Source organism: Fundulus heteroclitus, chromosome 2 (assembly GCF_011125445.2).
Source record: "Fundulus heteroclitus isolate FHET01 chromosome 2, MU-UCD_Fhet_4.1, whole genome shotgun sequence".
In the NCBI taxonomy this organism is placed as follows: Eukaryota; Metazoa; Chordata; class Actinopteri; order Cyprinodontiformes; family Fundulidae; genus Fundulus; species Fundulus heteroclitus.
Genome location: NC_046362.1, coordinates 38315163 through 38331243, shown reverse-complemented (window position 1 = coordinate 38331243; position 16081 = coordinate 38315163). Strand labels below are relative to the sequence as shown.

The 16081-nt window shown below is 46.8% G+C and overlaps 1 protein-coding gene across 1 annotated transcript in view; it reads left to right on the top strand.

Annotated features, from left to right (window-relative positions):
* Window positions 1-9090: 9090 nt before the first annotated feature.
* Window positions 9091-16081, top strand: part of kcng4a (potassium voltage-gated channel, subfamily G, member 4a) — a 31673-nt gene continuing 24682 nt past the window's right edge. The window contains exons 1-3 of the mRNA XM_012862916.3: window positions 9091-9381; window positions 11724-12126; window positions 13950-14591. Coding sequence (XP_012718370.1) covers window positions 12019-12126; window positions 13950-14591 — 750 coding nt within the window. The 5' untranslated portion in view covers window positions 9091-9381; window positions 11724-12018. The remainder of the gene's footprint in view (window positions 9382-11723; window positions 12127-13949; window positions 14592-16081) is intronic.

Here is a 16081-nt window from a genome sequence, read left to right as displayed (position 1 = left end):
ATATATATATATATATATATATATATATATATATATATATATATATATATATATATATATAAAATAAACCCTGACAGTCCAGCAGTGAAGAGGCAGATGGAGGAACTCTATTCATTGACCTTTGATGGATAGGTTTTCTATTTGCTAGTAGGAACGTTCAGATCGCTGCGGTGAGTCCGGTTAGAACTCCGAAGAAAGCAGAGTCGTACTCCAACTGGTCTAATTTGTCCTTGCAATTTATTCACTAATTGCCGTAACAGTGCATATGGTTTTCTAGAAAGACAACAATAATACAATATCAGTGTCTGAATAATCCTCCACAAATAACTGAACTAATATCTCACATGAAAACTGCAATATTAATAGTTACAACATCTTTCCTAAATAAATACAAGGCAGGAGGAAGCAAACAGCATTAATTAGCTCTTAAGTGCGCACGTGTACAAAACATGTCTTAAACTAAAGGCAAACTGAAATACTCTGTTAAACAAACAATGTCACCGACTCCCAACATTACTTACTTGCATTTCACGCACACACATTGAAGGAAGGCGGCAACAAACTGCAACAGCTTGACGAAACCCACAAACCACGAACGGTAAACTCTACAGCTCCCCTTTTCTCTCTCTCCTTTTCGGTCTGTATGCTACCCTCCGGTACCTAAGCCCCGCCCCTTAAAGGGCTCTACACAGTAAACGTAAGGCAGCCTTTTTCACAGCCGCCCCCGTATTCACCTGTGAATACGAATAACAAAAAAAAGCTGTATAAGAAAGATTAATCGTCCTTAGGCAGGGCAGGTAGGCTAACAAGCCTGGCCACGGGTCGAACATAAGATCGTCCTTTCACAGTCACTTCAGCTGATCTGATCCGAGTGTCTGGTCCAGGGAAAACTTGAGAAACTTTACCCACGGGCCAGAGGGCTCGCGGAAGCTGGTTGTCCACAATCATGACCACATCTCCTACTTGTAGATTGGCCGACTCAGTCTGCCACTTCTGTCGAGCTTGGAGCCCTGGCAGGTAGTACTTCAAAAAGTTCTGCCAGAAATGGTCGGCTAGAATCTGGCTATGCCTCCATCTCCTCCGTCCAAGAATTTCTGGGCTGTCGTAGATGACTTGGGGCAGCGAAGCATCCCGCCGGCCCATGAGGAGATAGTTGGGGGTCACCGGGTCAGGATCCGCTACCTCAGATGAGGTATAACCTAGGGGTTTTGAATTGAGCATCCCCTCAATTTCAATCAGAACGGTGTGCAACACCTCTTCAGAGACGATCTGGGCTCCGATGACGACTTGAAGAGCAGTCTTCAGAGAACGAATTTCACGCTCCCAGCAGCCTCCAAAGTGTGGGGAACCAGGAGGATTGAAAATGAACTTGATCTGCTGACGAGCTAACTGCTCTCTGATGTTGGGATGAAGAGCTTGGAATGCTACCTGCAGCTCACGTTCTCCTCCCCGGAAGTTTGTCCCCTGATCACACAGGATCTCTTTAGGTTTCCCACGCCTGGCTATGAAACGTCTCAGAGCCATTAAGAATGCATCGGTGTCCATACTGGGAATCAAGTCAAGATGTACTGCTCTTGTAGTTAGACATTTAAACAGTATTCCCCACCTTTTCTCATTACTGCGTCTGATCTTGATGCTGTATGGCCCAAAACAATCTACACCTGTGGAATAGAATGCCGGCTTGAGCAGGCGCAGTCTGGCTGGAGGGAGGTCCGCCATCCGGGGTGGGTTAGGGTGACCTTTCCACCTCTTGCACTCAACACAGGATCGCTGATAACGACGTACTGCTTCACGTCCACGTAGCACCCAGTATCTCCTTCTGATCTCGGCAAACACTCTTTCTGGCCCGGGATGTTGGAGCTTACTATCATAATCTTGTATGATGAGTCTGGTCAGAGCGTGTCTGGGATCCAAAACAATGGGGTGAACTTCATCAACAGCCAGATCAGGATTCCAGCGTAAACGGCCTCCTACTCTGATGAGCCCTGTTTTCTCATCATACTCAGGTGCCAGTAAAAGAAGACGACTGGATTTGGCGATAGGTTTCCCAGCCTTTAACTGGGTGATCTCCTCCAAGAATGATTCCCTTTGGGCTTGTTGTAGAGCTTCTATCTCAGCAGCAGCATAGGACTCAGCAGTGAGAGGAGAGTTGGGGTCAGCCGCCCCGTAAAGCTGATGAGCGATGGCCTCTAAGTAGCTGTTCCAAGTTTGGTGCTGGCATGGATCTGGAACACTAGAGCTGGACGTAGTCAGACAAACAGCTTGTCGTTTCAGCTCACCTTCCGGATCACTCTGGGGTGGGGTTGGCAGATGAGGCCAGCAATCTGGAGCTAGTTTCAGGAATTCAGGTCCATTTGTCCATCTGCTGCCTTTGCTGATGTCTTGGATGGTGAGGCCCCGAGTGATGTCATCTGCTGGGTTGTCTTTCGAGGGCACAAATCTCCATGTGGAGGTTCCCGTCATCTCTTGTATTTCCGCCACTCGAGTACCCACGAAAACCTTGTATCTGCAGGAGTCTGAACCCAACCAGGTTAGGACTGTGGCTGAGTCAGACCACAAGATGCAGCTGCGTATGGGAAGAGTTAACTCAGAGCTGATAACCTTGTAGAGCTGAGCACCTGTTAGAGCAGCACACAACTCTAACCGAGGAATAGATTGTTGCTTCTTTGGAGCAACACGAGACCGAGCGGCAAGGAAGGCTACCTCAACTTCTCCATCAGGACTCTCTGTCCTGAGATAAGCCACTGATCCATATGCCTGTTCGGAGGCATCACAGAATACATGGATATCTCTCATACAGTTGGGCTGGTCTAATCTGTGACTGGTGTAGCACCTAGACAGAGTGATCTTGTGCAGCTGTTCCAGCTCTGCTTCCCATGCATACCACTTCTGCAGGGGGACCTCAGGGAGCTGTGGGTCATCCCAACCTCTCTGTTTCTCCCACAGGTGGCGTACAATAACTTTGGCTCGGGTGGTATAAGGCACTATGTAACCAAGAGGATCATACTGGCTGGCTAAAACTCTATAGATGTTCCTCATAGTTGCCACTGAGCAATCGATGTGTCTGTGTTTGTAAGTGAGGGTGTCATACTTACAGTTCCAGTGTAGGCCAAGGGCTGGCTCTTGGATGTCGGACTGACCTTGATTGAGCCACAGCTCACAGCTGGATGACCTGAGGTCTGGAGGCAAGTGTTGGATGACATCTGGATCGTTACTGGCCCACTGCCTCAACTCAAAACCCCCATCGGCCAGGAGGTGGCGCAGTTTGTCAACCAATGTCTTGGCAGCTACTGGACATGCAAGACTCTGTAAACAGTTGTCTACATAAAAGGACTTGTTAATGGCAACATGAACATCTTCTTCTGGTTGACTATGGTCCATGACGTGTTTCTGTAACGCGAACGTTGCGCAACAAGGGCTACAAGTAGTTCCGAATGGAAGTACCTGCCACTCATAGACGTCAGGGGGCCTGTCTCGGTTCATGTCCCGCCACAGAAACCGAAGCAGGGGTCGATCTGCAGGTAGGAGCCTCACTTGGTGGAACATGCCACGAATATCACTGCTGAAAGCCACAGTATGTTCTCTGAAACGTAGGAGCACAGCTAGCAAGGGTGGACCGAGAGTGGGACCTGGTAAGAGGAGTTGATTTAAGTTGTAGCCTTGGTGTTGGAATGAACAGTTGTAGACCACCCGGTTCTTCCCATTATGTTGAACCATGTGATGGGGTATGTACCAAGCTTCATCACTGGTCTCAGATTGATGATCCATCAACTTCACTACATAGCCAGATGTTACAAGCTTCTCTATCTCCATCTGATAAGCGGCAGCTTGTTCTGGCGACTTAGCTAGACGCTTCTCTATACCTCTCAGGAGGGGCAACACTGCATCTGGTGTGGCTTTCAGAAGAGGCATGTTCTTGATGCGAAGGAGGGGTGTAGCATAACGCTCAACACCGCTGACATTAACTCTCACTGTCTGTTCTTGCAGGAGCTTAACTGCCTCTTGATCTTGTCGTGACCTAACTGCTAACTTCTCACTGCGATAAGGGAGCACATCCATCTGCCATAGCTTCTCTACACAGGAGAACAGCTCTGGGGGTGATGATATAGATGTGAAGAGGCAGTGACTCACCCTTGTGATGGATTCAATGGCTTGAGCTGGTCCCTGTAGCGTCCATCCAAGGAGAGTTTTCACAGCTGCCGGTCCACCAGGTGGTCCTAGTCTGACTGGCTCCACAGGTGTAATGAGGTGTGTGTAATCAGCGCCAATCAGCAGCATGGGACGAACTCTGTTTAGAGGAGGCAGAGGCAAACCTGACAGATGTTTATACTTCTGCTGGAGTGAGACAACTGGGTGGGAATGTTCTGCTAAACTCAGTTGCTCGGCTGTAAATGCATTCTGGATGCTGTACACTTGGTCTGGGTTGGCTACTGGAGAAATTGTGAAAGACACAGCCGCCCCGTGGAGCTTCTCCACTTCCTGTCTGACTGTACGAAGAGCCAACACCTCTTTACTTCCTGTAAGGCCCAACTGTTTGGCAGCAGACTGAAGCAGGATTGTCCGCTCAGATCCATCATCTAAGACAGCATACGTCTCAAGGGACTTGTCACCATTTCTCAGGAGTACCTTACTGATCTTCAGTAGTACCTTGCAGTTGTAGACTGGCCGGTCGACGTACACGACTTTGTTGGCAGTGTTCACAAGGCAGCTTTCTGCTGAAAGTGGAACTGATGCTTGTTCCTCCTCCGCTCTCTCATTCACCTCATGCAGCACTAGCAGATGTCTCCTACCACAGGTTTTGCAGGGAGCTCTAAGTGTACACTTTGCCGCTTGGTGATTACGTCCACAACGCCAACACTTGTTATTCGTTTTAATCCATGTTACCTTCTGTTCTTTGCTCAAAGTCTTAAAGTTAGAACAGTTGTTCAGGAAGTGCTTTTCGTTGTCACAATAGGGACAGTAGGCCGTAACCTTCTCCTTTTCCTTTGACTTGTTGACAGCATGTCCAGGTGCAGGTGGTGATGCTACTCTATTGGTCCCAGAGACCTTCTCAGTGCTCAGGAAGATAGTAGCAGCCTTACTTGAGGGCTTGGGAGTGCGTTTGGTATCAGGCTTCTTGTTAAACGACTCCTCTCTCCTGGTGGGCTTCATGCTGTCTTCCTGAATTTCTAGCTCGTATTCCAGCCAATCAGCGAAGTCAATAAGGGTAGGGATGGTTACTCTCAGGGGGTGGATAAATCTCTTAAAGCTGGCATTAAGCTCATAGGGAAGTTTACTTAAGAGCCTTGAAACATGAGAGCCGCACACTAACTCAATCTGACCTCTTTGCCCTAGTTGTTCTAACATGCCGACCAGTGACCGCACGTTGAGGGCAAACAGACGAAAGCTCTTAACATCACCACTGCGTATATTTGGACCATCCATTAATTCTGCAATCCGTTGCACTGCAAGCTTGTGAGGCTGTCCATACATCTTTGTGAGAGCCGACATTGTATCGGTATAAGGGTGCATTGAATTGCAGTATGAGTCTGCTACAAGTGAAGCTTCTTCGCACTGAAGGTGATCAGTGAGGATCTGGTACTTATATCTTTCAGTGGCATCGACTGGTAATAAATTCTCTAAGGCAATCTTCATGCGTGCAAACTCTCTGGGATCTGGTGATGTGAATCTGGGGATAGTGGGCTTCGGTCCTCTGTATGTGGTCTCTCTCTGTGGCTCAATACAGCTGGGAACTTGGAAAAATGTAGGATCTCTATGTGAATAGGAAAATGTGCTCTGTTGTGGTGTGTCTGCATAATACAGACCATGAGGTAAACCACCTGATGTCTGAGGAACTCTAGGTTTAGTGAAATCTAATCCCAGATTTCCTTGGGAGCTGTATGTTGGATATTGCTGCTGTTGGTATGCTGGAGAATTGGTATGGGGTTGGTAAGGTCCATAACCACCACTATAAACACTTTGAGGTGGAGGAGGAGGGAATAGAGGCTGATGGGGTGCTGACTGGGACTGTAAAGCAACCATCAAGCTCTGAAACTGTTTACGAAGCTCAGCGTTTTCTTGGCGCATCTCTTGGAGAGCACCACTAAACTCAGAACCTTGGCTGGTCTGCTGCTCCCCGGTGACTTGCTCCATAGATTGACAAAGCTCTCGTTCTTGCTCCTCGTCATCCTCCATGTTCATCATGTTGGAGCTCTGACTAATTGGTGGTGATGGGGATCTGTTAATTGGACATTCTAGTGCCCTTTCCTCCACTGATAATTCCCCTGTATTTGCTGTCCGGAATCTACTCTGTGCTCCAGCTCCACTTAGGTCATAATCTGACAGGTATGAAGGAACTGACGTTCTTCGTTTGGGTCGAGTGTCCAATGCCTTTGACTCTGGGTTCTGCATCTTTAAACAGCAATCTGCCATCCGGCTCGAAGGACCATTGATGGATAGGTTTTCTATTTGCTAGTAGGAACGTTCAGATCGCTGCGGTGAGTCCGGTTAGAACTCCGAAGAAAGCAGAGTCGTACTCCAACTGGTCTAATTTGTCCTTGCAATTTATTCACTAATTGCCGTAACAGTGCATATGGTTTTCTAGAAAGACAACAATAATACAATATCAGTGTCTGAATAATCCTCCACAAATAACTGAACTAATATCTCACATGAAAACTGCAATATTAATAGTTACAACATCTTTCCTAAATAAATACAAGGCAGGAGGAAGCAAACAGCATTAATTAGCTCTTAAGTGCGCACGTGTACAAAACATGTCTTAAACTAAAGGCAAACTGAAATACTCTGTTAAACAAACAATGTCACCGACTCCCAACATTACTTACTTGCATTTCACGCACACACATTGAAGGAAGGCGGCAACAAACTGCAACAGCTTGACGAAACCCACAAACCACGAACGGTAAACTCTACAGCTCCCCTTTTCTCTCTCTCCTTTTCGGTCTGTATGCTACCCTCCGGTACCTAAGCCCCGCCCCTTAAAGGGCTCTACACAGTAAACGTAAGGCAGCCTTTTTCACAACCTTTAATTGTCAAACTGGTTTATTATATTAATAAACCTTTACTCAAACTGTTGTAAGTAAATTTTTTTTTTGTTTCTGACAGGCCAGATTTTGTATAGTTAATCTAAATTCTGGATAATTTTCACCTAAACTAGTGCACTTGTCCCATTTTCATCTCAATGGTTTGGGTCAGAACTACTGATCTCTATTTATTGCCTGGTTTGCTGATTGGCCGTTGGTAGAACACGTCACTGTGAAGCCACCAGCCGCCATATTGGTACTCCCTATTTTCCTCCAGTAACTAGGGAACACGTGCCCTACAGCATCGAACAACGATGATTTTCTCATGTTCAGGGGGCCTTAAGACTTTTAAAATGTGAGATGTCATATACTTTTATGCTGTGTCTGTGCATTAGTCTTTAAATCTGACATAGATTTACAATAGAGCTAAATTAATGAACCAATTTAAGCTCCACAGAGCTTCAGTTTCCACACTAGAAATTTGCAAAATACACACTGAAGTGTACATGTATACCTATACATTACATACACAGTGTGTGTATGCACAAACACATCTCTGAATTATACCAATAATAATTATAATAATTATTATTCTATTGCAAGTAACATTAAACAAATTACCAAAAATATCTTTAATGATGTAATGATATACAGAGTTGTGGTTCTAGTTGAAAATTTGCATATACTATACATACAAGTATGTATGCACATACTTGCACCCATTGTAAGTATAGTATATACATTCTGCGCCTATTGTTTCATCTGTGCAGCATCACTGTGTGGAAATCTGCAATCAACCAAATCAATATACGTGTGTGTGTATATATATCCAAACCTCTGATTTGTCAGAATCCACAATGTCATCTTTGAAAGAAGAACATCAAGAAGGGCCTTGACCAGCTTACATTCCTGTGGTTTCTCTTGACATTTTTAATTTGATCCTGTGATTGGCTAACCAGCCTTTGGTAGGCGGGCACTCGCGTTAGTTTGTCCAATCAGTTGGAGAGTTCTGCTTAAACTCCCTCCTTTCCTTGAATAGATTCGATGGGAGCAGAACCAGGTTGATAATGTGCAGAATGGAGGGTTAGCAGCTCTTAAATGGCATTAATTCTCAGGGTTTGCTTGAAATACAATGCAGAGAGTGAGAAAGATCATGTGGAAGGCAGCAGTAAAAGTTGAGCGGACTGCTTGGATTGCCGGCCAAGACCAATCAAGGGTCTGCTGCAGTGATAGCCCCAAGCACTGACTATGATGGGTGAAGCTGACGGATAAAATAGGATAAGTTTAGAATAATCAGAATAATTATAGCAATAACCTTTATTTAAAATGGGACCGTTTACAGCTCAAACATTTGTCCATTTGACGAACTGTACCAGATTATAGCGTATGCAGTCCAGTGGCGGATTACAAATTAGATATATAATATAATAACAGAACAAAGCAAAGTTTAGCACGGTGAGTTTATGTTCCACATGAACCCCCACAGACAGAAACTCTCAAAAATTAAATGCCTAATATCTGAGCAGTTTTAACAGTTGCTTTTTAGTTTAGATTAAAAACAAAATCTGAGCTAGAGCTCCTCACATAACTGCCATTATCACAACCAATTATTATTTTCAAATTTGGTTGCATGGTCTCCAGATTTAATGATCGAATAATAGGTATGAAATGTATTTCAATTAAATTTTAACAAGTTACTAAGTTTTGTGGCGCTGCAGGCCCTCGGTGGTTGTCTACAGATGAATTATCACTGACTGTCCTCTGAGAGGAAAGCGCGCCCCCTGTTGTGCGCAACGCACTCGGGGTAAAAAGCAACGAGCGCAACATCTCCTCTGTGTCCTTGAGTCTCACAGAATTCCTCCCTGAGCAGATTTATCCCGCTCCGCCTTCACTTCTTCTGAAGCCTCTTCGCACCGGATGTCCCCGGTTACCGTGGCGCTTCCCGTCACCTTTACGCAAACTTGAACTTGGCTGAGCTGCCCGGGGCAGCGGTGTTGCGCACCGCGGCTCCTCCCCTCCCCTGCGCCTCCTGCTCCTCCTCCTCCTCCTCCTCCTCCTCCTCCTCCTCCTCCTCCTCCTGCTCCTGCAGCACCGCTGGCTGGGCTGGGACGGGACACTTCCAGCGCACCGAACATTTACCTGCCTCCCACCGCCGCTGCGTACAGACCGCCTGCACACCTTCATCGGCGTGGAGGATGCGGACGCCAGGGATGTTGGTGACGGCATGAGGAGGCAGCGGCTGCGGGCGGTCAGCCTGGTGTGGAGTTGAAGAGGTTGCGGCGGGATCGCGCAGCGACGGAGGGGTTTCCCTCAGATCTCATCCGGCCATCTGGAGATGAGTGCGGGGGACAGAATGGTAAGCTGCGCTTCAGAAGTTCTAGCTGCTGATGTCTGCGGAGAGCCTTTCTGTTGCATCACCTTTATGTGAAATATCCACAGAGCGTGGAAAAAGGAATATCATGTTACCTTCTCCTCACCAGTGAAATAAAGTCTGTTCTATTTAGAAGTGAAGTTGAGGATTGACAGTTTTGAAGAGAGATAGTCGGTCTGTTTAAATGAATTTTGAGGCTGCTGATGTTGAATGATCTTTAAATGCCAGTTGGTCTTTACTGGAATCGGTATTTATCTCCAGAATCTGAGTTCAGTAAAAGTCCTGTAACAGATTGATCCACTGGCTTCCAGTAAGTGCAGCTGGTTTCTAACCTTTTAAACCTTTTAAAACTAAAGTGTTGGTTGGTTGAATTTTATAGTTAAAGGCTCTTCAGGGCAGTGAAATGCTGCAGTTATCATCACCATCAGCTTCCAGGGTGAAGGTTCTGCTGGACTCCGGTCCTTCTGCAGGCGGTGCTGCAACAACCAGATACTTTCATTATTCTAACTGGCATCTGACTTTCAGTGATGGGTATCTTTTCTGCCAAAGTTCTGTCCCACGATAAAACGTTTCATTGTCTAAATTGTTCTTGGCTGAATAAAATCACAGATTTTAGTGAGTTATGCTTCTGAATGATTTTCTTTACATCTTCTGATACTGCTCCTTTAACCCGGTGCTTTGTGTCCGTCTGTGTAGAACCACTAAAGCCTAAGAATAGCTGATAACACCAGTGCAGACCTAAAAACGCCTTCCTTGTTTAACCCCCCCCCACAGGAAAACTCCAAGTCTATGAAGTAAGAATCGATCATTATTCACTTTGTGGTGTGCTGCTCCTCTTATGAGGTGGAAACCAGATACCAGCAGAAGTGCAGGATCTCCTCCTCCAGGACCTGAATTAGTGAAGCGTGCCGGTTGGTCTGCTCTGCTCGCCTGTGGTCAATATGGACTCAGCAGACTGATGCTTTATGTGCTGCTCTGTTGGTTTAACGGGAAAACTCAAGTTCAGCCTTGTTTCCTGAGCTGAAGGTGTTGTTGCATTTTCTGGCCTGGGCAGGAGGAAGGCGTTCCTGCAGGACGCTCAGTGGCACAGACCACTTGTCTGGGGACTCGGCTGTAAGAGGACACGATGTTGTCTCCCTGCGTGTTGTGAGTCAGGAGTCACAGCAGCAGACGAGCGTTGCTTCTGGAGCAGGAGAAAGTGTGTGTCTGCATGAATTTTTAAAAATAGGCAGCTGTGTGCAGAGAGGCTGAGGCCAAACAACCAAATGTTGATTTCATTGATATTCTGCAGAGTCAACAAGTTGCTCAGACTGGGTCCGATTTCTTTTTTTTTTTTTTGTTGCTGCTGCGTTTGTTTTTTTTATCCTTTTTTATCCTAAACGTCATAGTTGGTCAGAACATAGAAGAACAAAAAGTTTTTAAATGGACGTTCTGGTAATTGGGAAAAATAAGATTTCTCACATTCCTTCACATCGGATGGAGCTGATCCACTGTGCAACAGCTGCAGAGAACAAAACCCCTTCAAGGCATGAATTTAGGCATTAGTTGTAAAATATGAGAATAAAACAGGCTAAAGTAGAAAGTTTAAATAAAGGCAGTTGGACTTGGTCAGATGAAACTCATACGGTGTGACCAATCACTGAAGCAGGGGTCTGCAACCTGCGGCTCCGGAGCCATGAGTGGCTCTTTGGACCTTCCACAGCGGATCTTAATAATTTGGCTAAAATGTGAGGAACCAACTAAGGTTTTATAATAACTAAAGCAGATTCTAGCGGGTTTTTTTTTTTTGCTAGAATCTGCTGCATTTATTTTCTGCATTAATTTTCCCAACAAAGGGACCTTAAAAGTACCAGTAACATTGTTTTAGATCTATTTTTCTTGTCATTAGTTTGAATATGTGTTTTTTTTCCCCATTATTTTCCACAAATATTCAAATCCAAATGAAATAAATGGACTCCTCTTATTTTTGCTCCCTTTATTTTGCAAGATATTAAAGTAGAGATTTTATGGGCAAGCTTTTCTACAACAAAGGACTCCAGGCAGCTGTAACATCTAATTATGGCAATAAGTCTCTGAGCTCCTGAGTCGGCAGCAGGAGATCCAGCGGTCTCTGACGCTCCCTGAGTGAGAAGGAGGTGATCTGATTTATCTGATGTTCTCCTCATTTATCACCTGCTCTAACTAAACAGGCCAGGCTGTCTTTACTGGATCCTGATCTGTGTTTAGGTGAATTTATTTCAGCTTCATGTCTGACCAGACTGGCAGAGTTAGGGATGAATGTTTGATGCAGGTCCATTCTGACCTCTTTCTGATCCTTCCTCTTCCAGCGCCTGCAGGATGCCACCTGCTCTCTGCGCTCTCCCTGATCCTGTTGGGGCGACTCGGAGGATCGCCCTCAGCACCCGGACACCTGCCTGACCCGTCACACCCAGCAACCAATGAGCTGACTCCTGAGGAACCGGAGACACCCGTTCTGACCCACGTTCACGTTTGGCTGCGCGTTTTGAACGTTGGCAGGCGTCGCTGTGGGCCGAGCTAAAAACAAAGCAGGCCTCAGAGTCTTTCTGAATCCGTCGTGTTCGGAGCGGCCCGCTGTGGAGCAGCGCGCCTCCAGATGCCGCCATGCCCATCATCAGCAACACCAACCATGACTTCAGCAATCTGTCGGTCAGCGACGACAGCAGTCTGGACCGGATCTTCACCGAGATTCCAGAGACCGAGACCATCAAGGTATGTTTTAGACTGAGTTTCAGCAAATTAAAGTGCAAAAACACACCTATCAGCCACACCTGCTTAAATGGTTAATCAGCCAATCACAGGGCAGCAACTCAAAGTATTCAGGTATCTGCTGCAAAGGTGATGAAGAGGACTTGCTAAGGTTTAAACTGAGCATGATGATGATGAAGAAAGAGGATTTAAGAGACCTTGAAGGTAGTGGACCAGGAAGCCTGGTCTGAGTTATACTGCTGATCTGCTGGGATTCTAACCCACAACCGTCCCTCAGGTTTAAAGAGAATGATGTGAAAGAAAGCTGGAGGATGAAAATTAGGTCTCAGATGATAGAAAGGCAAAGGTAGCTAAAGTAGTCTGGAGAATACCCAACCTGGACATGGAAGCGAGCAGCGGATCGTGGCGGTACCGTTCTGATGACCGGGTCAGAACTTAACGCAGTGGTTCCACCTGCTTTGGGTCAACGGCTCAGGATTGGGACGCTGTCGTGATGTGGGGAGATATTCTCGGCAACAACGGCGTAGGTGTGGCAGCCTACCTGAGTGTCGGTGCCGAACATCTCCATCCCATAATGTCCAGACTGGACCCATCATGTTCTGATGGCTCAGATCAGCTCAAACTGGCTTCTTAAACATGACAATGAGTTCTCTGGACTCCAGCGGTCTCCACAGTCAGCAGATCCCAGTCCTACAGAACATCTCTGGGACCCGCTGGAACACGAGGTTCTGATCATAGACGTTCAGCCGGGCGTACGCTGTACGATATTTTCAGTCATTGTATTCAGATGCAGCTCAAACTGTACGATAAAACCTCAGGGTTTAACAGTTCTCAGCTCATAAATCTGTTCTGTACGGCCCGACGCTCTGATGTGATCTGACTGCTCAGACTGTACGTCTAAAGGTCCATTCATACCCTACGTTTGGCCTACACGTCCGTATTTCTGTCCGTACGTTCTATCCGTTGACTCCTTCATACCTCCGTCCGCTGAGGTGCGCAATAACCAATATTTCCTCTAGGTGGCAGTGCTGGGCGCCAATGATTCGTCACTGATCAAACATGGCGACGGTACAAGACGTGATTTTGTTGTATTTGCTCCGTAAGTAAACTTTTTGTTTGTCCCTGTGCCCCGGACACGACACATCACATGTGTGGGTAGTTGCGGACAAGCTCCGCAAGTTGTTCCTCGAATCCCGCCATTGTTTAAAGCCCAGAATTACAACCTTCTTCATGATTTTGTTGACATTTTGTACTACAAACTCAATAGCGCCCCCACCGTTTCCGGTAGTATTGCTCCGTATTGATCCGTTTCGTCCGTAATCGTAAGCTCCCAATTTTCGTGTCAAAACACGGACGAAATCGACGGTATTTCGCCCATTCATATGTGAGGTATGAATGGGCCTTAAAAGGTCAGACTCAGCCCCGCAGAAAGATGCTGCTACTCTGACTCGTCTATCTGGAAGCCAAACATAAACAGTAGAAGAAGAAAAAGGCGGAAGTCTAGAACAATCTCTTCACGAGGGCCGACTGAATTTCAAACACGTTTGATTTTCATCCGACCGTCCGATTCCTAATGGGGAGGTGGTGGTGAGAGGCTGATCGCCCCTCGTTACCCCCTGGATGCTACACGATGTACGATGTACGCCAGGGTTAATCTGCAGTAAATGTGCGATGGTGTCATCCCGATATGGACCAGAATCTGTTGAATCTGTGCCACGCAGAATCAGCGTAGCTCTGAAAACTAAAGCCGTGGTGCTGAGGTGTGGCTGATGCAGGAGCTGCTGAGCGTAGATCTTCGTCACATGTTCTCTGTTCCTCCTCTCCAGGGCGTGTACTACCAGAGAGCGCAGTTCATCCGCAGGCCAGAGGACCTGGTGTCCGTTGACCACGCCTCGTTGGCCGTGATAAACGTGGGGGGGAACCGTTACACGTTCCCCTGGACCACGCTGGAGCAGTTCCCCCTCACCAGGCTGGGCCGCCTCTGCGGCTGCCGCTCGCTGGAGGACATCGCCAGCGTGTGCGACGACTACGACGAAGCCAGGAAGGAGTTCTTCTTCGACCGCTCCCCGTCCGCCTTCAAGGTCATCCTTAACTTCCTGGCGGCGGGAAAACTGCGGCTCCTGCGGGAGATGTGCGTCCTCTCCCTGCACGACGAGCTGAACTACTGGGGGGTGGAGATGGCGTACATGGAGCGCTGCTGCAAGAGGAAGATGTACACGCGCATCGAGGAGGTGAACGAGAAGGAGCGGCGGGAGGAGGAGCGGCGGCAGAGGAACGCCATGCAGCGAGTGCCGGTGGAGGAGACCAGGTACAGAAAGGTGATGAACTGGCTGAGGGACACGGTGGAGAACCCTGAGTCGGGCCTGCCTGGGAAGATCTTCGCCTGCCTGTCGGTGATCATGGTGGCGGTGACTGTGGTCAGCCTGTGCATCAGCACCATGCCGGACCTCAGAGAGGAGGAGGACCGGGTGAGTACCAGGAGTTAGGGAGGCCTGTCCTCCAGCTTTCAGCTTTATGCACCCTTTACTTTGAGAAGGGTATAACTGCAGAGCGTCGGAACGCCCACACTGTCGGAACGCCCACACGCCAACGCAAACGCTGATTGGTTCGTTGATTTGCCCACTTCAATTCAAATATTTTTTCCCTCCATCTCCTTCATTCAGCAGGACGGACGAAAAATGTCCGTCCCGCTGAAAAAATCCGTCCCGACGAAAAAAATCCCTATCGCAGGGTATTAGTTTTACCTAGGGACCACATGTGATTTGTAATAATAACGGCGTTGTATGCAGACAGATATTAACCGGCTCGCGGTGTCAGGAGAAAGCAACAGCGCGAGGACTATTATGACTATTATATGTAGTAGCCTACGATAGAATTCTGTCCTGTCAGGATAAGGGCTTCTACTGGAGAAACACCCCAAATATGCGACTGCACGTTCAAAAATAAAGCTAAAAAAAAAAAAAAAAAAAAACAACTCACGAAATTTACCAGCGACTGTAGAAAAAAAAAAGAAAGCATACAGAGGCAGAGTTGACAGCGCTGCTTCTGTCACACAGCTGCAGCGCAGCGTATTAATTACATGTAATCCCAGGTAAAAACCAGATCCGTGCGAGTAGGCGATTGGACATTTTGCTGCATGGAGCCAGGCAAAGTTGGAAAAAAAAACACCCGCTTCCTAGCATAAAGCCTGAAAAAGAAGGACAAATATGCGTGTGGGGCATTCAAAATCCGGACTGTCACCTGCCTTTCAACGGACGAAAGGTTCGGATGCTTTTGTGTAACTCTGCAATATTTTTCAATGTATGGTTTGTTTAATAAGAAACAAGTGTCCTTTTATTTGCGCACCCATAAGCGGAGCAAAAATCGGGCATCCTCAGACGGAGCTCTGGAAGTTTGCTTACTTTCAATACAAATTCGAAATAATTTATTAAGTTAGACAATAATTGAATTCAATTGGTCCTATGTAGCCCCTAAAGGGGTGACGTTTTCAGTCAGTTGATTTATCTGGAAAACGGGTGAGAATTGAACGGATTCAGTGTCTGAAAACATAAAGTACATTTTCCTGAATTGACTTGTATTGTGTCTGACTGCACCTTGGTCTGACCTAAGATGGCCGCTCTGTCGGAACGCCCCCACAGTCGGAACGCCCCCACAGTCGGAACGCCCCCACAGTCGGAACGCCCCCACAGCTCTGCAGTTACTCCTTACTGTTTACTTTAGATTCTGCACGGCACACGGCGGTGGGTAGAATAAAACAGGACAGACGATTGTGACATAAACAGATGTTTTGATCGTGCAAATAGAAAAACTAGCTGTCAGGAAATTAGATTTGAATTCTGCCTTTGCATATTTAGTGACTGTATCCACCACCGAGGACTTTCAAGACTCAGAAAGCCCAGAAATCACCTGACATGCTGATGATTTTTTCTCAGGGTATGAAGTCTTTTTGTTTATTAGA